The sequence below is a fragment of the Podarcis bocagei genome, assembly GCF_964188305.1.
Source record: "Podarcis bocagei genome assembly, chromosome: 9".
In the NCBI taxonomy this organism is placed as follows: Eukaryota; Metazoa; Chordata; class Lepidosauria; order Squamata; family Lacertidae; genus Podarcis; species Podarcis bocagei.
The window spans coordinates 59858544-59883233 of NC_138134.1; the positions used below are offsets into that span (position 1 = coordinate 59858544).

Below are 24690 nucleotides of genomic sequence, written 5' to 3' on the forward strand. Positions count from 1 at the left end.
ACCCATTCCCCTCCATTATGGGGAAATGCAAAACCAGGGTGCAACTTCAACAATGTCTCATACCTCACCAAAAAAACAACAACATTATTTCAGATTTGAGCTAGCCAAGCACCAAAGTAAGCTGGATTTTGGGTAGTTAGCTTCTTCCTGCTGAGACTACTAAAGAATATAAATGAATGTGGGTGGAATTGCCAACTTCCACTAAAAATTAAAACAAAAAAAAGCATATACTCATTTAGCATCACAAAGTCTGCCACCACACATACACACACACTTACTTATTTCTTCAATCTATCATTGATTCTGAAGCTTTAATGCCACAGGTGAGCTTACAGGCTACTCCTCAATGCTATAGCTTTAGTAAATTATGCACACCATCAGTTACACTAAGGATGGGGAATCTGTGGCCCTTCAGATGTGGTTCCCTCTTATTAACCTATCAAAGATCCGGAGCAGCTACCAACTGGGCAGACAGGTGCTTGTATTCTTTCCCAAAGCAGTGGCACATGGGACAAACTTGGCCATGCACAGCTTTCCAATTTGGTTCACGAGGCCATTTCCATCGAAACAGGGCCACCCGCCCCACACCTGATGTGACATTAGATGTGGGGCTGGTTAAGAAGTGGATGGATTGGCTGCATGACCAAGTTCCCTGCAGAAAGGAGTCATGCCAGCCTTATGCTCATCACTCTCCCCGGTCTATGTGCAAAGGTTGCCAAGCGCCAATTGTCTGTTAAGTGTTTGGGAACTGCTGCATAAGGGAATTTGATAGGTGGGTAGAACCAACCCACTTATCAATCATCTGACAGGTAAGTGACTGACAGGCAGGGTTGCCCACCTATCTGTCATACCAAGGACTTGTCTACTACATGGAGCAACTTAAAATAGCCTTCATGTGTAAGCTCCACTCACTTTGCACCTTAAATTTTTTGGCAATGGTTGTCGCTCAGTGACAGAGCATCTGTCTAGCCTGCCTGGCCTACATAAGGTCCAGGTTCAATACCAGTCTTCTCCAGGTAAGGCTGTAAGAGACCCCTGACTGAACCCCTGCTGCCCGTTAGTGTAGACAAAACTGAGGTGGATGGACCATTGGTCTAGTTCAGTTTAAGGAAGATTCTGATGTTGTTAGGTTAGACCTCTGGTAGTTCTATACTGTCCACACTACCTGTAGTTTCAGGCAGCGGTCTCTCTCAGCCCCAACAGGGTGTTTGTTCACCCTGGTGTATGGAAACATTATGGCCCATCACACAATGCCTTCATTACTATACAACACCGCAGTCTGTTTCCCATTGCAGAAGCATACTGCATCTATATGAAAATGCCCAACTGATAGGATCAACCCAAGGATTTCCTGGGAATAAAGCTTCTATTAAACTTTCAAACAAGAGTGGCTCAAAGCTTCACTCCAATCAAATGATGAAATTAAAGTGATCCTTTAAAATCCCGAGTATTAACCCTATTTCATTCTTTCCCCTTAACTTTACTGATATCCTATTAAATCTCTGCAGTTCTAAGTGGCCATTAACCTTCCGGATACATCTGCAGTTTCATTTCAAGAGAGCTGTATGATGCCAAAAGCAAGTGATAGTGATTATTTTCAGAAAACACGTTCCAGCCCACATGCGCAGCTGGGTGAATCACCACACTTCAATATTCGAGATTTTATTTTTTAAAAGCTGGCTGATAAATGTTTGAGATGACGAGCTATTGTTACAATTTCAAAACCTACTTAGCAGAAAACAAAGCAAGCAATGAAGTTCGGCTGCAGAAGTGAATCTGTACCTATGTGGGCTGCAGAACTATAAAATGTGCATTTTCCCATTTAGCACCGGGATGAGGAACCTGTGGCCTGCCAGATGTTTTGAAACCCCCGTCAACCCAATCTGCATGAGCAAAACAGGCTGAAAGGCAAACTGGACTGACCAGTTCCTAAACTGGAAATACGTCTAAGACCCCTCTTAGACTGAATGGTATCTGATTACTAAAGTATAGATTTAATCATGACGTGATCATCCAACCATTGTTCAAAAGCCTCCAGTAAAGGATAATCCACCACCTTCTGAGATTATTCATCCCACTGATAAACAGCTCTTGTTGTCAGAAAGTTCTTCCTAATGTTTAGTTGGAATCTCCTTTCTTGTCATTTGAATCCATTGGTTCGGTTCCTACCCTCAGGAGCAAGAGAAAATAAGCTTGCTCCTATTTGAATATGGCTATCATATCTTCTCTCAGTCTTCTCTTCTACCAGGCTAAACATACCCAACAGGTGTGTGGCAAAGTAAATGGCTCATCACACCCAGAAAATGGTTTGGAGGGAAATGATGGTACTTCAGTGGTGGTACTACTGAAGCTAACCAGGTCTCACTCTGTATTCAGATGGCCTAGGGAATCATATTAAGAGTGTAGTAAACCTAAGTGTAGTAAACAAACAAATATGGGCAGCTGCAAGGGTATTATCACGGTGGATTCACAAAACTGTTTGGCTAACGCCAGGCAGTGTTTTTTTTAACCACCCCATGGTGAGATAAATGTCAAAAATGTGCTTTAGTAAATACTCCCTGACAATCACATGAGGCCTCAGGGAAGACAATAAGAATAGATCCTTCTCCATAAGCCATACTGATCCTTCTGCCAGTAAATTTCTATAGCCTCTGAGGCCCAGTCTGGCAGAGAAGCTTTTCATCCACTCCTGTTGAAAATTTCAGTAGCTGAGGAAAGTGCAAAAGCTTTCCAATGTGTGGTGGGAAATGGGGCCCTTGGAAATCTCCTCCACACCCCCGCCACAAAGACAAAAGCCCTCCCTTATTCCTACTATCTCACCATGCAATGATGGACCTGAGCTTAGAAGTCAGATTTTACCACCCCCAAAAAACTAACTGGCCAAAGGAAAGAGTATGACCGAAGGGTTTTACTATTTATATATAATGCTGCAAGGGTAGACAGAAATGCTTCCTCTCATTCTTTCCGAAATTTCACCCCTATTGAAAAGTATTTCATTCTTTATGTGTGGAGTACAGAGAACAGGAGTCAAAATGACTTTAAAAGCTGTTCATCAGGAATGTTGAAATATCTGGAAACCCAGCCAGATGGGCGGGTTATAAATAATAAATTATTATTCTATATTTATTATTATTATATTTCCTATATATGTTATCTATGGTGCTCAGAACAATGCGTCCCGGCAAGTGCTGGTTAAATCCAGTCTTATTTAACTCTCTGTAGGAATAGAACTACACTTGACACTTTCCAACTTTGCATGTACCTTATTTTACCACATGAATCTTCATACATATGAAGATAAAAGCACTGATGGATTAATCTGATTGATTAATTCTTAAGGCATTTGCTGCAGATTTTAAGCAAGAGCTATTCCCTGTGAAAGGAAACTCAGCGGTGGGAAATTTAAAATTGTATGTGCGGACACAATGGAAAGTGTGTACACACATACCATTGGTAGATTTTTAGTGTTGGGATTAAGATATTTCCACAAATTCTCCCTCTGTGGTGTTAATTCTAGACAAACAGTTATCTTCACGTTTTCAAAATACCATCTGTGCCAAGATGCTATAAAATTAATTAACCAATTTAAAAAGTGGATTGATTAAGAGCAAGGCCATTAATTAAACTATAGCCTTTAAAACTGGAACAGCCGCCCCACCTAAGACAAAATTATATGGGCTAAATGAAGGATGTGCCTCCAGATGTTGTTTGACTTCAACTCCAATCTGGGTATGGTCTGGAGCAGGCATCCCCAAACTCGGCCTTCCAGATGTTTTGGGACTACAATTACCATCATCCCTGACCACTGGTCCTGTTAGCTAGGGATGGTGGGAGTTGTAATCCCAAAACATCTGGAGGGCCGAGTTTGGGGGTGCCTGGTCTGGAGGCTACTGCCTAGTTGAAACCAGGCAGGTCTCGGTTTAGTCAGTGTCTGGATGGATGGCTGCTTGTGTGCTGTGATGGGATACAGAAGCATAGAACTGTAGAGTTGGAAGGGACTCCAGGGATCATCCAGTCCAACCCCCTGCAATGCAGAAATCCTGCCCACAGCCATCTCTGGGTGGGCTCAAATCACCAACCTTCTGGTTAACAAACAGCAAGAAGCACTAACCCTTTTAAATTAAATAATCGTAAAATAAAATCAGTCCCAGTCAGAATGGCCAAAGGTAGTAGCTAAAGTCCAACAATATATGAAGGGACACATGTTCATCATTCCTGAGCCAAATGACCATTTCTGATTTCTCCTCTTGAAACACAAATCATCTGATGTTAGCAGAAAAAGACCTTCCATATCAAAAGGAGCATGAGAAGGTCACATCAATACCAACAACATGCCATTCAATCTATTCCAGAATAAATATGCAAGAACTCTTAGGAGTCTATGGAATGGTCAAGCGATAGCATTGATCTCTGAGATGTCATTTAATAATAGTCTCCCTGCTGAAGTTTGTTAAGGAAATCCTAATTGGTGCAGTTGGCAATGGACCATATAAAGTAAAACGCAACCAGAATGACTTCAATTCTGTCTAACTCCGAGTTCTCAAATACTTTAAGTCCCGTCAAAATTTCTTGTTTGCCACAATGTAGATCACAAATAGTTGAAGTCCCGTCAAAATTTCTTGTTTGCCACAATGTAGATCACAAATAGTTGAGTTTATGAATGACAGGTGGCGCGGTTAAAGGGAAATATGAAACCTCATTATAATGAAGCTGTCACATTAGTAACATCATTAATTCAAATACTTGGCATTTACATTATATATCTAACATGCAAACATAGCGTAGTACCTAATAGTGTTCATCTGCTGATGGAAGGAATCCATCAGTGAAAGATGGATGGAGGTATTTTTTTTTCCTCCTCCTGCAGCCTGCGTGCTCCCCCCACCCATAAATCTGGTCCCTACAAATGTCTGTGCACAATACTGCTGCAAAGTTTTCTGATTTGCATTATCTGGTTGCAGAAGTTCATCTGCTCTGTTATAAGAGCAGGGGACAAGACCACATGTTCCCTTCCATGAAAGCTCTGCTTCTTTCCATTTATTGTGATTGAGGCACCTGTCTCAACAACAGCTAAGGCTAACCAGGGTTCCCATTCAACCAGGATTTTAAGGAATGCTGTTAATGAGAACACTGGCTGAACTTGTGATTTAAGTTGGTGTCAGTCTAATGCATTGGTAGGCAAACTAAGGCCCGGGGGCCGGATCCGGCCCAGTCGCCTTCTAAATCCAGCCCGTGGGTGGTCTGGGAAACAGCATTTTTACATGAGTAGAATGTGTCCTTTTATTTAAAATGCATCTCTGGGTTATTTGTGGGGCATAGGAATTAGTTCATCCCCCCCCCCAATATAGCCTGGCCCCCCTACAAGGTCTGAGGGACAGTGTACTGGCCCCCTGCTTGAAAAGTTTGCTGACCCCTGGTCTAACACAAAATAGCCGATTGGTGTAGCTTTCTCAGTTCAAAGCAGTCACATTTGAAAACCGACATGCATGGCTTCCAAATGGCTATTAACATGCACTTGTGAAAATATGCCCTGGTTTACACCAAAGAAAGTGTAAACAATGTCACAAAACAAGATGAGACACATCTACTAACGTCTACCAACTGTAGCAATCAAAAATATATATCCTCTATTTGCTCACATATCTAATAGATTTTCCCGCTTTCCTTATGTGCCCAACTTCCCTCTGCAATTTCTGCTGTGAACGCTGATGTTATCACCCACCAGACAGGTGCTAAATACAGTATTCAACACAGAATTATCATATTCGCTGTTCATCTCTTGAATGTGTTGAACAGATGCACAGAAACATACAGTAAAGTCATACCTCGGGTTACAGCCGCTTCAGGTTGGGATTTTTTGGGTTGCGGACCGCCGAAACCCAGAAGTACCAGAACGGGTTACTTCCGGGTTTTGGCGGTCACATATGTGCAGAAGCGCTGAATCGCAACCCGCATGTGCGCAGACGTGGGCTGTGAACGTGCATCCCGCACGGATCACGTTCGCAACCCGAGTGTCCACTGTACTTCTAAAAAACGTAAGCCCCATATTTACACAGTACTTCTAGTATCAGAATACTAGTTGCTAGTAGTGGAAGAAACCCTGCCGTGCTCATGTCCTGCTTCTCACAGGCATCTGGCTGGCTACTGTGAGAACAGGACGCTGGACTAGATGTGTTGGATGGCTCAGTCAGTACACGACTTTTGATCTCAGGGTCATGGGTTTGAGCCCCGTGGTGGGCAAAAGATTCCTGCATCACAGGGGGTTGAATTAGATGACCCTTATGGTCCCTCCCAACTCAACGATTCTATAATTCTAGATGGTGCTTTGTCCTGATCTAGGTTCAAAGTAGAAATCAAGCTCAAGCTCTAAGAAGGCAAAATGACAGGAACAAGAGAGGAAGTAGATTCTTTTAGTCGCTTACAGTATCAAATCCAGATCACTTTCAAATGAGTCATTTCCACACACACTCCTCAAAAATATATATGCAATCTAACAAGATACACAACTCAGGAGATTCGGCACTTCTGTGCATGCGTGATTTAGCGCTTCTGTGTATGCGCTGAAACCCAGAAGTAACCTGTTCTGGTACTTCCGGGTTCAGCGAGGTGCACAACCCGAAATCGCGCAACCCGAAGCGTCTGTAACCCAAGGTATGACTGTAATTAGTTTTCAGATGTGGGTGAAAATACATACAGTGGTACGTCGGGTTACATATGCTTCAGGTTACAGACGCTTCAGGTTACAGACTCCGCTAACCCAGAAATAGTACCTCGGGTTAAGAACCTTGCTTCAGGATGAGAACAGAAATTGTGCTCCGGTGGCAGCGGGAGGCCCCATTAGCTAAAGTGGTACCTCAGGTTAAGAACAGTTTCAGGTTAAGAACGGACCTCCAGAACGAATTAAGTACTTAACCCGAGGTACCACTGTATACACCTTTTGTGGATGCGGTACTTGCATGCAGTACCTCTCTAGGTGCCCAAAGAAAAAAAGGGAGCATGTCGTCTTTCTAACCACATGTTTCAAACAGACTCTTGAGCTCAGTTGTGTCTTCAATGCAAGGACACACAAGAAAGCTCTTTCACTGACCTTGACCATGTTTGTCAAGGACAGATTTCCCTACCCAGTGTCAGATAAACGCTGGTGGAACTTCTACTGTACAGCCTTGTGGCATGCCCTTAAGTGTGGATATAAATTCATGCTATTACAGATATAATAGTCCATTGGCATTATAAATTCCTTCTGTAAATTATCAGGATCCAACAGAACCCTTTAATTAATCAGTAAGTCATAAATTTACAATTATACTATCATATAATCCAAGACTTGGTAAGACTACATATAAAATAATTCAAAACTCAAGACCTGCTTATATGAGCTGGCTCACAATTCTATAATTTACTGGGGGGAGGGCCACTTTTTCACTGCAAAATTCCTGGATTTTCAATGCTCTTTAAGACTAGTCAACTGTGAAATTTTTTCCCCTGTGCAGATCTCAAGTAAGAAGTCTTCAGCCTTCCCTAATGTCTATTCAGGGAAGTAGAAAGCTTATTATGTCTGATGAACATCTTATGTGTCCTTTTTTATAAGATGTCTACACTAGAGGATTCGTGTCACCTCAGTGCAGGGAACTACATTTTCTCTCTTTCCCATATTGCCCTACATTAATTTGATTTTGAAACTGAAATGCAACTAAACAATTTGAATCCCATACTTCTTTTAACTGCAGTTCAAACAGTCCATTAATTTATACTAGAAACTTTAGTGCCTATCTCCACAGGTAAACAAATCTTCTCTTAACATCTTGGGAGAATGGAGAAGCTTCCTCATTAAGTGTCTTACCCTTTCTATTCCCCCCCCCCATACCTTATGTCAGAACAATTAAGTATAGCTGCAAAGAAATCTCAATGCATTGCCGCAATATTTGCTCTGCAAACAAGATTAGAATTAATGCTGACAGTTCTGATAAAGTATGATTTCATTTTTATTAACATTTCATCTTGGATTTTATATGGTACAGTATTAATCTACCCTCAGCTGAGTGCCTTTTATTGGATATTGATGGTTTTAATTATGAAAATCTCAAATATAAAGAAGTTAAGAGTACTGTGTTGAAAATTTCCATGCAGCCAGCTGAAATTGTCAAAGTTACCAAGGATGTAAATATCTGAATCTGACTACTCATCAGCGAGGACAAATACTCAGATAGGATAACTATACCGTTTTCAGTACCAATTCTGATTTTGCTAGTTGAATTCTTTACTCTTTTCCACCTCAATTCTTTCCAACTCTAAACAGCTACATTCCTCAGAAATGTGTCATTCAATAGACTTTGTTCAGTGAACCTGGTGGGCTCCTTCAGACCTCTGGGAATACACGACTTTATCATCATCTGAAGGCTGGAAAAGCCATTATCTCAAGATTTTCATGCTGCTGTATACTTCCCCACTCTATGAGGGCTTTCCTTCTTTGTATCACACACACACGCCATTCTCGGCTGTCTTCCTAAAATCCTCTGGCCTAATGTAATCAGTTGATTTAAGCCTAAAAATCTCTGAATATCTTAGGTCCAAGGCTGGTTCTGCCTTGTAGGCAAGACCAAGCAGCTGCTGAGGGAGACACAGTTGATGCCAGAGATAATGCGTAACTTAAAAGTTCTTAAGCTGGCTGCCTACATGAACAGAGTAGAGCTAAAAAAATAACCTCCAACAATGTGGTGTTAGTCCAGCCTTCCCTAACTTGGTGCCCTCAGTCTAGATGTTTTGGCCTACAAGTCCCATCAACCCAATAGCACAGCTGTGAGCTAGGCCTAAAGAGCCTCTTTGACTAAACTCTCTTGTTATAAGGGAAATTATGAAGACACATATAAATCAATTTGTATCAATTGCTACACATTTGGAAAGCTTACCCTTTCCTGGAAATTCAACAAGCCCAAGACTCATCTGGAGGGAACATAATAGCTTAGAAACAACCGCATATGCCCAATGTTAGACATAGAGTAGTCGTACCTATACACACTGAAATTAATGGACATGACTAATTTAGAGCTACTCATTTCAGTGGATCTACTCTAAGTACAACGCATGGTTGCAAAGACTGAACAAGTAGAAGGCTTCTAAATATATATATATATATATATATATATATATATATATATATGCTTTCGTAGATTTTCACGGGTACAGGAATGTAGGTTTTGGTGTCTTCGGGTGTCTTCCCGTGTAAGAGTTGGGGTGTCTAGGCGACGTTTCGACGAGGTCTCACTCGTCATCTTCAGGCTGGTGCTTTCGGCTTCTTGTTACTACAAGAAGCCGAAAGCACCAGCCTGAAGATGACGAGTGAGACCTCGTCGAAACGTCGCCTAGACACCCCAACTCTTACACGGGAAGACACCCGAAGACACCAAAACCTACATATATATATATATATATATATATATATATATATATATATATATATATATAATGCTTCTTATTCTGTTTTCTCAGAACAGAAACATATCATCAGCACTTTTAAGATGACACACCGAAATAAATGCATGTATCTATGCTATTGTACTGTCAAAGCCAGCCGGTCAAAGGCATTTCCGGGGTGTGGCTGCTGCCAAGTTCTAGGAGCCACAGGTGAGAGGTGAGAGTGGGGACCAAAGGTGGTCATACCACCCCAGAAGAAGCATCACATGTCCCCCAGCAGTCAATACTGCCCCTTCCCTAACGCCCCATCTGCAGCTCTCCAATGGTTTCACTACACTCCCAAATGCGCACTCTGTAAACCTGAAGGAGCATCTCCACCTCCATCGTTCATCCTGGACACTGAGATCTAGCTCTGAGAGCCTTCTAGCACTTGCCTCACTGTGAGAAGAAAAATTACAGAGAACCAGACAGAAGGCCTTTTCAGAAGTCACATCCACCCTGTGGGACACCCTCCCGGCAGATGTCAAGGAGATGTCAGTTAATAAGTAACTATAGAACTTTTAGAAGCCATCTGTAAGCAGCCCTGTATAGGGAAGTTTTTAATGTTTGATTCCCCCCCCCCTTCTTCCTCACTCTTTTTCTTTCCCTCTGTATTTTTGCTGGAAGCCACCCAGAGAAGCTAGGGCAAGCCAAGCATATGGGCAGGGTATATTTATTATTATTATTATTATTATTATTATTATTATTATTATTATTATTATTATTATTATTTCATTGTCTCCTGAGACAGGCAGATATCAACCGACTATTGTACTGTATATTTCTTTCCATTACGGTCTGTAGAAATATTTCTAAGGTGTTCTTTGTGCTAAATTTGTGGCATTTTTTTCAGAGAAAAATTACCAAAGGTCCATACAACACCATTGATTTTTAAGCAAGTTCTCTGTTAAAATCAATAAGGAGTTCTGACTAAATCAGATAGCATGGCTGAGTCTTGTATTATTAATCTGACAATATACTCCTTCTATGCATTCTGATTTTGAAGGGTTCTTACCTGTGCATGAGAGAACTAATTAAAATTGCATAAGGCTTCTGTACACCATAAAGTAAACCCAGAGATGTCTTCATTGTTAAATACGCTGTAAGATGTATTGGAAGTCTCTAGGTTTTAATATGAGTTCTTCAAAATAGAGTAATAATTTACCAGGGAGTTACACACTTTCATTCTAAAACCTCCAGATTCATCCTATCCCATCTACAAACATATACCGTATTTTTCGCACCATAGGGCGCACCGGACCATAGGGCGCACCCAGTTTTTAGGGGGGGAAATCAAGAAAAAAATCTTTTCCCCCCCCCCAGCCCCAAAGAACAGCGTACAGGGTGCGCACAACCTCTCCCTGCCGGAGGGGTTGCGCGCAGCTATGGAGCAAGCCAAGTTTTGGCTTCCCCTTTAGCCCCATGCAGCCTCTCCTTGCCGGGAGACGCTGCGCAGGGCTAAAGAAGCCATAGCCCCGTACAGCGTCTCCTTGCGGAGGGGTTGCGCGCAGCTATGGGGGAAGGCAAAACAGTGAGCGGGATCTGTACAAGAAAAGACTCTTATGCTTATATTCTACTCAAATATATACAAGCATAGTAGCTCAGTGGCAGACTCCTAGCTTCACAGGCAGGTAAAGTCTCGCAATCTACAGGTAGAACAGTGGGCATGATGTAGAGAGAAGTCTATTGCTATTTCCTTTTCTGAAGTACGCATCCCAACTGGAAGAACCTACAACGCCCCCCGCCAGGTATAAAATTGCTAAAACTGTTTTTATTTATAGTTACAATGGTGTTTTTTTTAAAGAGAGACACACTGAAAAATACACAAAAATAACAGCACCTGTAGGACATATGGTCCCACCATCATCCTTCATGCAAGAGTTTTTCTATTTTTAAACAAGCGTTAATACAATGCCAGAAAAATCTCTAATGTATACTAAGGCATTACTTACAGGTAACTTCTACAATAGCACAGTATTGGGCTAGGATTCTATATCCACTTACATGTGGATAAGCCTCACTGAGCTCAATAAGACTTACTTCTAAGTAGACATTTAAATTATTGTATAAATATAAATAATAAATAATTATTGTTATTATTGGTTAAATATCATTACTACTGTTTATTAGGGTTAGTCCGTATATTCTTGTATTGGACAATCACTGTCCCTACTTTTGAATTTAGGAGGTGTTAATAGTTTGGGGAGTGATACAAACAGCCACCTGGGGGGATTTCTGTAGCAGCACAGCTACAACCTGGCTTCACATGGTGGTCACAGGAGAAACGGGGAGGCGAATTTGACCCAACCCCTGCAAACAACCATTCTCAACCTATTTAAGAAGTTAATTTCCAGGAACTATTGGCTATTGTAATATACACGGGTACACAAAAATGGTTTTCCCTTTCTTGAATGTTGTCACATGCTCTTATGTATGAAAACGACTTACCATTTCATTTGGCATTACCAAGGTATTTTTTATGAGGGACACAGGAAGGAACTGCTATAAAAATGAATCTACTGAACTACTGCTCCATAGGTCTCTGTGTTACACGGTTACCTCTCTACCAAGGTGTCCTAATTTTACTCAAGAGGCAGAGAGAGTACGTGTTCTAGCTAGTGTACCAGAATCCTCCATAACTTTAATTTATCTTTCAGCTTTTATTTAAGCGTACTGTGTTCTTTCATTGCTCCACTAAACATTTGCCCATTAGAGTTCTTTCCCTTACACTGTTGTTTCTCGTCTCCTTTCTATATCACCACAACTTTGCTCTCTTATTCCATTTGCTCTCTCTTGCTTCTTCCCCAATGGAGACCAAACCGATTCCATTATTTTATTTATTCATATAGCATCATCCACAGACACAGCACTTTATAAATTACGAGAGGCAGCTTTTAAAAAAACAAGAAATCAACACAAAAGAAGACAACAGGAGAGGAGAAGGAGTACACAAAGCAAAAACATGCCAAAAAATGGCAAGAATTTCAGTTATACACAGCCTTGGTTACAGTAGAGTTTGAAGGGTAAGCACTTCTGCCAACAGCATCAAAGAAAAGGTGGATTTTGAGGAAGGATTTGATGAAATTAGGTGAAGGAGAATTGAGGGGGGGATTGTGAGAAGCAGCTCCAGGCATCAGGGTCAATAAGAGAGAGTCATCCATTGGACACACCTATTGCACTGAGAAGATGAAGCTGCGGGGAGTTTGCTTCCCACCTCCTTGCTAACAAACCCCCACACCTGGCCCCCACTCCTAGCTGACCTGGGACTGAAGAACTGAAAGGAAGTGTGAATTGGGTCCATCTACCAGCCAAAGGACTACTGCAGGGGATGTGTGAGTTTCGGGAAGGGGTTGTGTTATTAACAATTAGTCATAGATTGCCTTGAGAATCATGTGATTGAAAGGTGGAGTATAAATCTTCAGATTAGTAAATCAGAGGATATAGCAAACATTTGGGTGGCTGACTGCAGCACCGCTGGAGGAAGAAAAGTCACAGGGGAAACAGGGCCAATGAGGGTTTTGAAGGAAAACAACAACAACAACAAAAACTTGGGGAAGACAGGAAGACAGCATTGGGATTTAAGCAGGAATATCACATGGTCATATAGTTCATGTGGTATTTAAAATGTTTCTAGTAATTGGTGCCCTCCAGATGTTGTTGGGACTACAACTCCCACTATCCCTCTCCATTGCCCCTGCTGGCTGGGGGTGATGGGAATTGGGAACCCAACTTCATCTTCATGCTGGACACTCTTGTACTAAGCCATGTCTATTCTTGCTATGGGTTCACCACAGAAAACGCTGGGATAGAACTGTAGGGATTTTGCAGAATCCAAAATCTGTGTTACAAAACATAAAAGTACAAGAGTATGTACCAGACAGTACCGAAAAGCATTCGTTTAATAACATCTAAATAAAGACCATTGCTCATGTGAAGGTAACCCAATTTAAACCATTTAAACCAATACACTGCAGAACTAAAAGCTACCACAAGGCCTTTTCAGGTGATTCAGAGAGCATCAGTGTTTCTACTTTCAAAAAATATATACCGTATTTTTCCATGTATAAGACTAGGTTTCCCCCCTAAAAAATAATGTCCCAAAATTGGGGGCGTCTTATACATGGGGGCATCTTATAGATGGAAAAATAAATGTGGAAAACGATCAGACCTCCCCGTTTGTGGAATGCTCTCCCCAGAGAGGTTAAGCTGGCACCTACATTATACACCTTTAGGCGCCAGGCGGAAATGTTCCTCGTTAACCATGCTTTTCGTTGATTGACATCCGATGCCCTTTTAAATGTGCAACAGAAGGGGCGATTTATTGGGTTGTCTTTGTCTTTATTATGCACAGTATTTCCTTTAAAATAATACTGTGATTTTAAGTTGTGAACCACCCTGATCTTAGGTTGGTATACAAAATAAATAAATAAGCGAATTCAAAAATTTGTGGTGGGTTTTTGTTTTTTAGAGAGTGCAATCACTATTTTTGATTAAGAAAAACGAAACCCTGAATGGAATCTGTGCAAGATCTGAAAGTGGACAGGAAGCCAGCCTAGGGTTTATGATGGAATGTCATGAGGTCCATGAAATGAGAATGGAAGGGGAGATGTTTGGAGGAAGGTGGCACCATCACGTCTCCAGCTAAAATGGACACTTTCCTATAAGAACTACCCTATGTTGTCAATGGTGTGTGGCAACCATCATGTCAAGCATCTTGCTAGATTCTCAGACAAACCTCCCTTCTTCTAGTTCCTTCTAATTATCCCTATGACAAAGAAAGACAACAGACAGTGCAGCACATTTTTTCGTGTTGTTCAGAGAAATTTCCACAGATCTTTCTTCTCAGTGGATCTTGGGCTGAGAGCTAGACAATATTCACCTAACTTATTTACTGTTATTTATATTCCACCCTGAGGGGGGGGGAATCAAAGCAGCTTACCTAAAACATTAAAATATAATAAAAATGTTTATCTGGGAAGAAGTATGGGAACTTTTTACAGGTATGGTTTGATTTTGGTATCCTCATTTTCAACATTGCTCGCTATGGTTCTTTTTTCCCATTGTGCTATCACGGTGTTATTTTTGAGATGTTAATGAATTCACAGTGTTTCTTGGACTGTGGTTTGTTTTTATTCTAAGCCACCTTGAGATTTTTTTTAATGATGTGCTGTTTATCAAATACCTTTGGCTGTGATCCTAAATTGCACCTGCCTGAAAGTAATGCACTTCCTTCCAACAAAACACATTTAGAATGGAGGTGTTGAATAATATTGGAAATGGCCCTCAGCATCTCTTGTAACTTTTCCATTTTAGAATGGAAGACAAGCTCTGCAGTAGCAATCAATTACTTCTGCCTATGTGGAAGGAAATTCCTGGTTCAACCACTTGCGTTTATCTTACAACCTGGGAGCAAACAATCTACAATAGGGTGTGAAGGAAGCAAACAGCATAGTTCAGGAGAAAAGCAGAACAAATTATTATTTAAGGAATCACAGCATGCAAAAAGCAGTGAAAAAATGAAGTCAGTATAGATGCTAATATGCGGCTACATATAGAACTAGCCGGCCATGCTACAAGGTCAACTGGACAGCAACTTTTAAAAACAAGCAGGGTTATATTTTGATTTGAATAAATGCTTAAAGTACATATCTAAGTTAAATCTCCTAAAGTCATGGACAAAATACATTTGCAGAGGTGCAAGGCACATGTTTACATTTATACCACCTTTGTCAGAAGTATTAAAAGTGGGCACTGAAGGCAAGGTCTTCCTTAAGGTAGCACCTAGATCAGGGTTTCCCAAACTTCGGTCTCCAGCTGTTTTTGGACTACAATTCCCATCATTCCTGACCACTGGTCCTGCTAGCTAGGGATACTGGGAGTTGTAGTCCAAAACCAACTAGAGACCCAAGTTTCGGAAATCTTGACCCAACGCTTTCCTCCTGGGAAAATCTATAAGGTTTCTTCTCTGCTTGCACTTAGGTGGGCAGTTAAACCTTTTGGGTTCTTTTTATTCCAGAAAGTTATTTTTTAAATCTTTTTTATTATTAAAAGTATAGAATAATTATATAAGAATGTTAACAAAGAGCTACAGTTCACCTCAGCCACAGTTTATGCAGAGTCATTCTATTCCTTTTAAAACCCATGCAGTTCAAACACGTAATACAAGTTTCTACTACATCTGCACTTTCATGAATAAGTTCTTAATATACCTGCATTATACTGTTGGTGTTACTGTGTTTTGTTAGGTATTCAGGTTTTAAGTCTATTTGAATACAGAGAAAGTTTGACAAAATTATAGTGAAATAAGCCTTAAGAGTGCTAAATGAGTGTTAAAGAATGAAATGTAGAGATATAAGTAAAGTAAGTGAGTTAGAGGTTGAAGTGATCTATCTATGGAAGCATTTCCCTGTCAGGACTAATAATTTTGCATTGCAGTAGGTGAAAAGAGCAAGCCAGTAACTTGTTTAAAACATTTGTGCAATAAAGTTGATGTCAGCTATGTGGAGGGAAAAAATTCCAGTGCTTTATTTTTCCTCGGAAAGAAATCACAAATTATTACTTGCAAATACAGTATTAGACAAGTATGGCAGTTTTGGAGTGTCTAGCTTTCTTTACTAAGCAAAAGTAAAATAAATATACTAGATTAGATCACTTTCCAGGGCATTAGAACATTTCTGGAATCTTTTTCATTAAACCCACATCACTGCTTGATGTCTGTTTACTGCTGAACCTAGAGTGTCTGATGCTACATGCTGGAAGAATAATAATGAAAGATTTAGGTGAAGAGTTATACTATCAACTACAAGATAATCTAAGCCACAAAGATTATCCTACCAAAATCAATATGGTATACAAATAAAAAGCACCTTGCATACAGAGGAAGATACAATATTTTTAAGGATTCCCCTGCTGCTACTTGTACATAAATCACTGATAAATCATTTCAAATGGGGCTTGCAAAGGAGAAATTCCTTGTTGAGTTGCCCCTAAACATGAGCTATGAAGCCCATTTAAACCATGAACTCACTAGGTGCCCTTAAGCAAGTTGCCTTTTTTGCTTCAGTCTCTCCCCCCCCCCCCAGCAATCATGAGAGAACAGAAACATTTATCATTATCGTCTGCAACACCATGTTACTAAGAATCCTGCTGGATCATGCCAACTGGCAATTTAGTCCAGGATCCAGTTATCACAGTGGCCAACCAGATGTTTGTGTGAAGTCCTCAAGCAGGGTTGGACAACAACAGCACAACCCCCATCCCCTATGCACCCTGCCTCCAACAGTGGAAGCAGAACATAGCCACCATGTCCACTAGCTCTTGATAGCCTTATCCTCCATAAATTGGCCTCTTTTGAAGCCACGCTGATGGGCCTCACTACGTCCTGACAGAGCAAGCTTCTTCGTTTGCACACCGGGCGAAGAAGTTGTCTACCCTGATTCTCTCAACATAGCCCCGAGTTCTAGTATTATGATGAAGGTTCTAAAATTTATCCCTTTCCATATTCTCTACTACACTGTGTATCATTATGCACCCTAATCAGCTGTTATTTATACGCCCCTCACTCACGGTTTTTCTAAACTACAATTATTTATTATCCTATTTTCAGCCCCAAAGCCTCCAAAACCAAGAACACAGCAATACAACAAAAGATGCACTTCTATTGCATCTTCAATCATATCAAAACAGAAAAATAACAATATACTCTGTAGCCCCAAATGCCTTTGTTGCATAGATTTTTTGATGCCTCACAAGTCTGATCATTTGACAGGGACCTTGGCACTCCATGGAGACACCAATTTGGTTTCTCAATGGAAAAGGTCCTATTTTTTTATTAACACATTTTTAGACTAGAAGTATTTAACACATAAAAAAGGAACTCCAAGCTATTAACAGATTTGAAAACTCAACGATCCTAAAACCATATAAAGCAAAGCAACCCGAGAACTGAAATCTCAGTATATTGCACGCTATTATTCCTGAAATATGCTTTCCCCTACCTGCACTTCCCCCCATAAACAATATATTTTATCATTGTTACCACCATATAGGCCAGTGCTTATGCATGTCATGAACTGGCAGTACAATGGGGAGAAGGAAGAGGATCCCAGCGATGGCAGTAGCTGGGACTGGGACACTTCGGGGCAAGCAGGGGATGAGGAAGAAAGTACTCACAGAGTGATGGAAGATGGTGAGGGGATGGAGGTCAATGCACAGGAACCAGAGCAGCAGGACCCATCATCAGGGGGGCCCCTGTCTCCATGGTGGGCACTGAGGTGTAGAGAGCAGCGGCAGGGGTGCTCTAGGAGGCTGAGGCAGGCAAGGGCCCACAGTCCAGCTCCCTAGTTGGCCAGGTGGGGCTCGCTAGCTCTGGGAGGAGAGGTGTGATTCCTCAGCTGGAGTAGGCTCAGGACAGGTGAGGGCTACATGCCTCATCAAGCCCAGTTGCTGCAATCAGCAAACAAAGTAGAAAAAGGAACCAGAGCTGAGGTGCTGTGTCTGCTGAAGTGGCCATGTTGGTGGACTCTATGGGACTGTGGTTCGGATTTGACTGGATCCTGACTGCTGGACTTCAGACTTGGCCTACTTGGATTGACCCTGGACTGTGTTTCCTGACCTTTGACTTTGCTTGTGCGGATTGACCCTGGTCTTGTTGGACTTGACATACTGACTTGCTGCCAGGTAGACCAGGGGTTCAGAACAATACATGATCCATGGGGGGGGGGGGGAAGAGTGAGTCTACTGAAGTCTAGTTTGTAATGAAATTTCCACCAACATCAATAAAAAAATTAATAAAATGTCCAGCAAACCAGCAGCAAATGTTAAAGACCAGATGCAGACACTTTGCAACATAGTCTAATCCATGAGGGCAACATCTCCTTCCTCTCCACCCCACAGCTGGGTGCAGCGGAAGCCCTGTTCCATCAGCTAATTTGATGCTGGATACCATGCTATATGATACAGGCATGAAAACACATCCATAAAAGCTGCTAGCCCATTTACACATGAAACCATTAAGTATTTGAGTACTACTAATGGCCTGAATGGAAACTTCTGTTGTGACACCTGAATTCACCAAAGGTAACGGAGTGGTTTTTGTTTTTGAAAATCTGTCCTAAATCCAACTGCAAGATATTCAACCTTTGTCACATTGTATAATAATTGCAAATGAATTCAATGAATCATACAAATTGGCATATTGAAATACAGTTCTGAATATATATATATATCTATAGATAATATTTTTCAGGCCAAAAATTTCAAGAGAAACAAAATCTCAGTTCCTCAGAAAGTCACTTCCAGAAAAATTGCTTTAAGTAAGTGACAGGCAACCTATTACAATTGCAGAGCTCCCACACACTGCTATGTACATATATTAATGGCATACATCTTTTGATTATAACATTAATGTTTACAAGGTCTATATGAAACCCAACTGCATACATGACCCTCTTAGGGGTAGAAGATTCAAAACATTTAATCATGAAACTGACTTAGCAATTTAGTGCTCAGAGAAGCAAATGTTTGATTCTTTGACATGATTTATCAAGTGGGTAGGAGCTCACAAAGAACATCTAGTACTGGAGGGAAAAAACACCCTCAATATATTATTTCTCAGGCTTTCCAACTGTTATAAAGTGCAGGAAATAAACCTTGTAAAGAGCAGAGAGGAAGATTAACATGAAAGCTGCTACATAGACCTCAAAAGCTTCATACTACAATTATTGAGCACAGAAAAGTCATTACAATTTGCTAGGTTTTTTTTTTAAAAAAATAGTTCTTATGAAAGGCTTGTCTTCAAAGAGAGATGGTTCTGCAAAGTTTGGTGAGTGCCCTGCTGACAGAAAATGAGGCCAACTGTACAGGCACTCAAGCTTTGATTATGGTGACTTCCTCAGTAACAGCAGGGATGCTTGCAGAACCACCTACAGCCAACTAAGAAGTGGCCTTTTCTGTCCTCTTTACCCCTCCTCTCACTCAACCCTTCCCTCCTCTCCTCCCCTCCCAATGAAATGCATAATAGCAACACTTCAGAAAATAAGCCTTCTGGAAGTGGTGCAATGGCTGTGGAACCAGAGTGAAATATAACGGGACCGACGGGGTTACATTGGCTTTGCTAATAAAACCAAGAGTTTGTGTGTGCTGGGAATAGGGCTGGACAATATATCGTTCAAAACCAGCCTGAAGTCCATATTGTGATATCGGTTTCATGATTTTTGACCTGGCCGTATATCGCAAATCACGATGTGTGTACGTTATGCAAAAACCAGGATGTGGCGGGGGGGGGGGACGACAAGGATGGGGGACCGCTTCTAAGCAGTCATTTCTCTACAGCCAACCTTTACGTGGGCTCTCCGTTCCACGGCACCACTGCTTCCTTGATGCAGCCTTCATGATTACAGTGGTCTTCCAACAGTGCACAACCCCTTCTGTTCATAGCTGTATGAAGTTCTTCTCCCAACTTCTTCTCAGTGCCAGAGCAGATGCTTCAAATGCAGAAGGCCCAGAGTTCAATTCTGGCTTCTCTATGGAAGGCTAGGAAGCCCAGCTGAAATTCAGGAGAGGCAATATTTGACAGCCCCTGCCCCCTGCAGCCATCTGGCCTTCCCAAAGCCAAGTAAGTGAGGATCTGGGATTTGGGAAGGAGGCATGAAATTCTGACAGGGTCCTAGAGTCATCCAGTCTCCTTCCCAAAGCCTAGTTAATGCTTTCCCAGCTTTGGAAAGGAGGAAGAGGGACTCTAGGACCCTGCCAGAGCCTCACATCTCCTTCCCAAAGCCAGCACCTCACTTAGCCAGCTTTGGGGAGGAAGCAGGAGGGCCAGGTGTGTGTGTGTTAAATTTTGGGCTCACTCCTCATCCCCCCTCCACATGGCATGGCAGTGTGCGGCCCATGGGTTCTGTGCCAAAGTACTCTTGTGGCCCACTTGGTATGAAAAGTTGGACCACCCTGATGTAGAGAAAGACAGACATGATTCAATCAAAGGCAGCTTCCTGTGTTCCTATGACAAGGTAATTTTTATTCTGCCACTACTTCTGTGCTACATGCAATATCCTTAGAATAACTCTCATAATAATAGAACTGTTACCATGATTTTGTGTGCAGCAACTTTACAGGTTTCCCAAAAAAACTTACAGTGCTGCAGAAAGGGAGGTAGAAGGGAAGAAGGGCAGGTAAGCTGATGTAATGCTGCAACCCAAGCCTGCCATTCTAAACACACCTAGGTGGAAGCATGTCCCATTGTAATCAAAGGCCCCAACTTCCAAGTAAGCATACCTAAGACTGCAATTCAAAGTAGGTAAACGTAATGAGGAGGGGGGAAAAGAGAAAGACAAGAGACCCCACAATTTTGACAGATACAAGTTACCGAACCACTTAAACAGGAGGCATTGTTAAATATACGCATTCGTGTAGATATACAGCTTACAGGAAGGTCTTACTCAACAAGAATGATGTAATCGTGAAAGTATGGGCAGTAAAAGATCCAACAGCCAGCCAAAAGAACCTTAGTCGTGTGCCCACATGGAAAGAAAGCCTCGGGAACACTGTATTGTTACCAATGATGTTATAGCAGCATCCAGACTCACTCTCAAATCCTACGTTAAGGATGAGCAGCAGAAAAATGATTCCACTCTGTGAAATTTTGGCAGGGAACAGCAGATGAATCCATTGTACTCCTGTCGAAAATCTCGTGAGTGGATCTCAGATACCAGAATAGCTTTTTTGCAGTTCACTACTAGCTTGCACCAAGAAGCCAGTCTGGCGCCTTAATTCATACCCAGTTCAAAGCCTCCCAAGTACAGTCACTCTGGCTATGTCACCACATAGGTTCCAACACCCTCTGGAACAGTTTTCACTACTTGCTGCTAGCCATGCCAGACACAGATCATTAGCATGCATACCTCTAGTTGTCAAGACCCCAGCATGGCAAGTGACTGGCATTTCACTTCCCGTATAGGGTACGTTATGTATGCATGTAATTCTAGAGTACCCCAAGAATGCCCGGTTTCCATTTTGGCCAGCAGGCAGTAAAAAAATCAGAACTTGCTTGCAACACCAGACACATTCATTTTGTAGAACCAAGTGAAGATCTTTTATTTACCCAGGATTTTAAATTATTCTTAACTTACCCATGCTGCTAACTTTCTTAGGTTGTTGATGCAAACCTCCCTTTGGGTTTTATTAGAAACTGAAGGGTAAGATCACTATACTATATTGTTATTTATTTATACAAAATTATAATATGGATATGTAATCACAGGATTTTCAGAAGCTAGAATCTGCCGCGATGTGTTGTCCTATTCTGAAAAAGCTTCTGTCTCAAAAAAAAAGGGGGGGGGGAGCCAGAGTTCCTTCACAGGTTCTTTTTTCCCTCCCCCCTCCCTTCACAGGTTCTGTCTTGGTTGAAATTCAAGAGCACCCTGGACTCCAGCTGTTGCACCCATTGAAACCAGTTTAGTTTCCATGACCTCACTGTTCCGTCAAGCAGTCCCCCAAAAGGGGAGAGGGTACTGGTGTACTGCCCTACTGTGTTTTATACCAAATTCTACCCTATTATATCTGCCTGGTTCCTGTATACTCTGTACTCTTTTTGCTTTGCTTGAATTGCTGCTTGCTGCCTTACTTGGATTCCTCCCCAATCCTCTTTGCTGGCATGCTCAAGTATCCCATACCTCATCACACCAAGACCACCTCTGTAGGCTCAAGCTCTGGAAAATATCCCAAGAATTCCCCTGAGCTATGGTTAATACAGACTTGCAAATAGCCAGTCGCCTGGTAGCTTGCTGTAAGTAGTAACCATCTCTACACATTACCTGGCAAGAAATATTCTATTTTAAAAATAGAAGAGGTAGGCCTTTCCTACATGCTTTCCACCTTTGAAACAGTCTATGTGCCAGCAATGACCAACACAAATATGCCAGTGTTTTATTTATTAAAAAATAAGGTAACAAATCTTGACCTGTTCTTTCAATTTGAACACTATCTCTGCCATAGATCAATGACACTAGTATTTCCCCATTGTAACTAGCTAGTTAATTCCTTCCCCCTTCTATATATTTAAATTAATAATGGATATATAATACCCTACATAATGGTTTTCTTTTAGTCTGAAAACAAGGTAGGGCCATAGGCAGCAGTAGGTTCATTTGGTATATTTATATCCTGCTTTTCTTTCCTCATGGAACTCAAGGGAATATACACAGAATTCCCACGTAGACTCCCATCCATGCATAGGCCAGACCTAGTCCTGCTTAGCTTCGGCAAGGTGGCTGCATCATATGACCTCATATCATGTTTTTAGACAAATGTCTCAGCTGGTAAAACCATCCAAGGAAATCGTCAATGCAATCAGCAGTTTGGAGAGCCAGGCCTTAGAAAAGCTGAGTGAGCAAGTTAACACCCACTACTTTCAAGACCAACACAGTTTTCTGAAGATTTCTATGCTAATCCTACTTTCCCAAATGACAGTGCAATCCTGTGTGTGCCTCCTCAGAAGTAGGTTCATGCAAGATTGCAGCCTTAAGTCCACAGCTTGCCTTACATCACAAGAAAGCCATGATTTACAAAGAGACAGAAGAGAGCATCAAGTAACATATATTAATTATGAATATATTTAAAAGGATACTGCAAAGTCTGGCTTTATCACAGTGACAAAACACACACCGTAGATAATTTACCTGATACTGAGGAAACTAAGCCAGCCTATGGATATACCAAGCCAAATTATCTGAGGTTAAGTTTATTAGACTGATATTCAGCTTAATTAAGCTGCTTGATTTACTGGTAACATCACAAGAGCTGCATCAACTTAATATTTAAGAAAGGCCGCTGGTGCATTTTAAGTTAATAATGGGGTCCTTATTGTGAGGCACACAGATTTGGTGTGACCAAGAAATGCACTGAAGGCAACATCCATTTCAACCCACCCTAAATCAAGCCAGCATCTACTTTTATTTTAACAATCCCGGCAGTCACGACTTCGATCAGAACCGAGTCTGTGTCGTCATGGGCTTCCTATACATCCGCTATCCCTGCTGTACCCTAAGACAGCAACATCCCTGGGAGGCTGAAGGTGGAAAGCATCAATTAGAAAAGGCGGAGGGGGGGAGAGAGAGAAGAGAAGAGAAGCACATTGCACCCAGCCCAAGCTCCATCCCCGGGTTGTGTGCGGATGAGGAAGTTGCCTGAAGTCCGCTTCCTTCTCCCGCTTGTAGGACACGGAGCAAGAAAGAGGGAAGCCAACTGGGGAGATGGGGTGGTGGCCCATAATGGTGGGGGGGGAGGACAACGGGGAAAGGATGCACCTTAAGAAGCCACACAACGTGCGCTTGGGAGATCCTGGGAGGGGGTGGCGTTGGGAGAACGCCCCACTTCCTCCAACCTCCCGGCCCCATTTCCCCGGCCACCCCTCAAAGACTGAGGGACCCTCCTCTCGCCAACGGGCCCCTTTAACTCTCCGACCTCCTCGGACCTCCCTCCCCCCAAAGAGATGCTTCCTTTGGCGAGCCCTGCGAGGGGACCCGCCGGGGAGGTTTGAGGTGACTTACCCATGTTTCCGCCTAGAGAAATGGGGCGCGGAGGAGGAGGCGCTCCTGGGAGAAGAGAGAGTCTTTCTCCCCACCCGGCTGCTGCGGGGCTGCTTCGCTCTCGCCGCCTCCCCAGTGGCCAGGGAGGGACAGGCGGGGCCCGAGGCCGGTGCAGCTGCTCTGCGGCCAAGAGGCGCACGGACAGGCGGCGGCCAGAGGAGAGCAGAGGGGCGGGTGGCTAGGAAGGAGGCAGGGGCAGCCGGGGCGCTCGCTGCCTTTCCTGCCGTGCCTGGGTGTGCGTGTGTGTATGTGTGTGTATGTGTGTGTGCACGCCAGTGCGTGCGCGCGCCGCCGGGCTGGAGGAGGCAGAGGGAGGCTTGCCCGCGCCCGCGCCCTGACTCGCAAGCAGCGAAAGGAGGCGGAGGCACAGGGGACGGTTCCGGGGTGCGTGCGCCCAGGGCGCGCACGCGCGCGCCGGCCGTGGCCAACAGTCCGCCCTGCCGCTGCTGCTGCTGCTGCTGCCGCTTCCTCCCTTTGCCCGGAGGGGAGTGAAACGGGGTGTGTGGCGGGCGAGATCCTTTTCTCTCTGCTACCGGCTGGATTATGAGTCAGTGCCTTTCCGTACATCCGGGCAAGGCCCTCCTTTAGGAAACACAAAGGCCGGCAGCGGAGCGGGGAGGCGGGTGCAGAGCGCCACCCGGGAGGAGCCCCGCGT

The 24690-nt window shown here is 42.7% G+C and overlaps 1 protein-coding gene across 4 annotated transcripts in view; it reads right to left on the minus strand.

The window, feature by feature from the left end:
• RAP1GDS1 (Rap1 GTPase-GDP dissociation stimulator 1) overlaps positions 1-24363 on the minus strand; it is a 92451-nt gene extending 68088 nt beyond the window's left edge. For 2 of the 4 annotated variants that reach the window (XM_081207101.1, XM_081207100.1), the window contains exon 1: positions 23997-24360. In XM_081207101.1, coding sequence (XP_081063227.1) covers positions 23997-24000 — 4 coding nt within the window. In that variant the 5' untranslated portion in view covers positions 24001-24360. Of the gene's footprint in view, positions 1-23996 lie in introns of all 4 variants that reach the window. The other 2 variants (XM_081207102.1, XM_081207103.1) reach the window with 2 other exon arrangements.
• Positions 24364-24690: the final 327 nt, after the last annotated feature.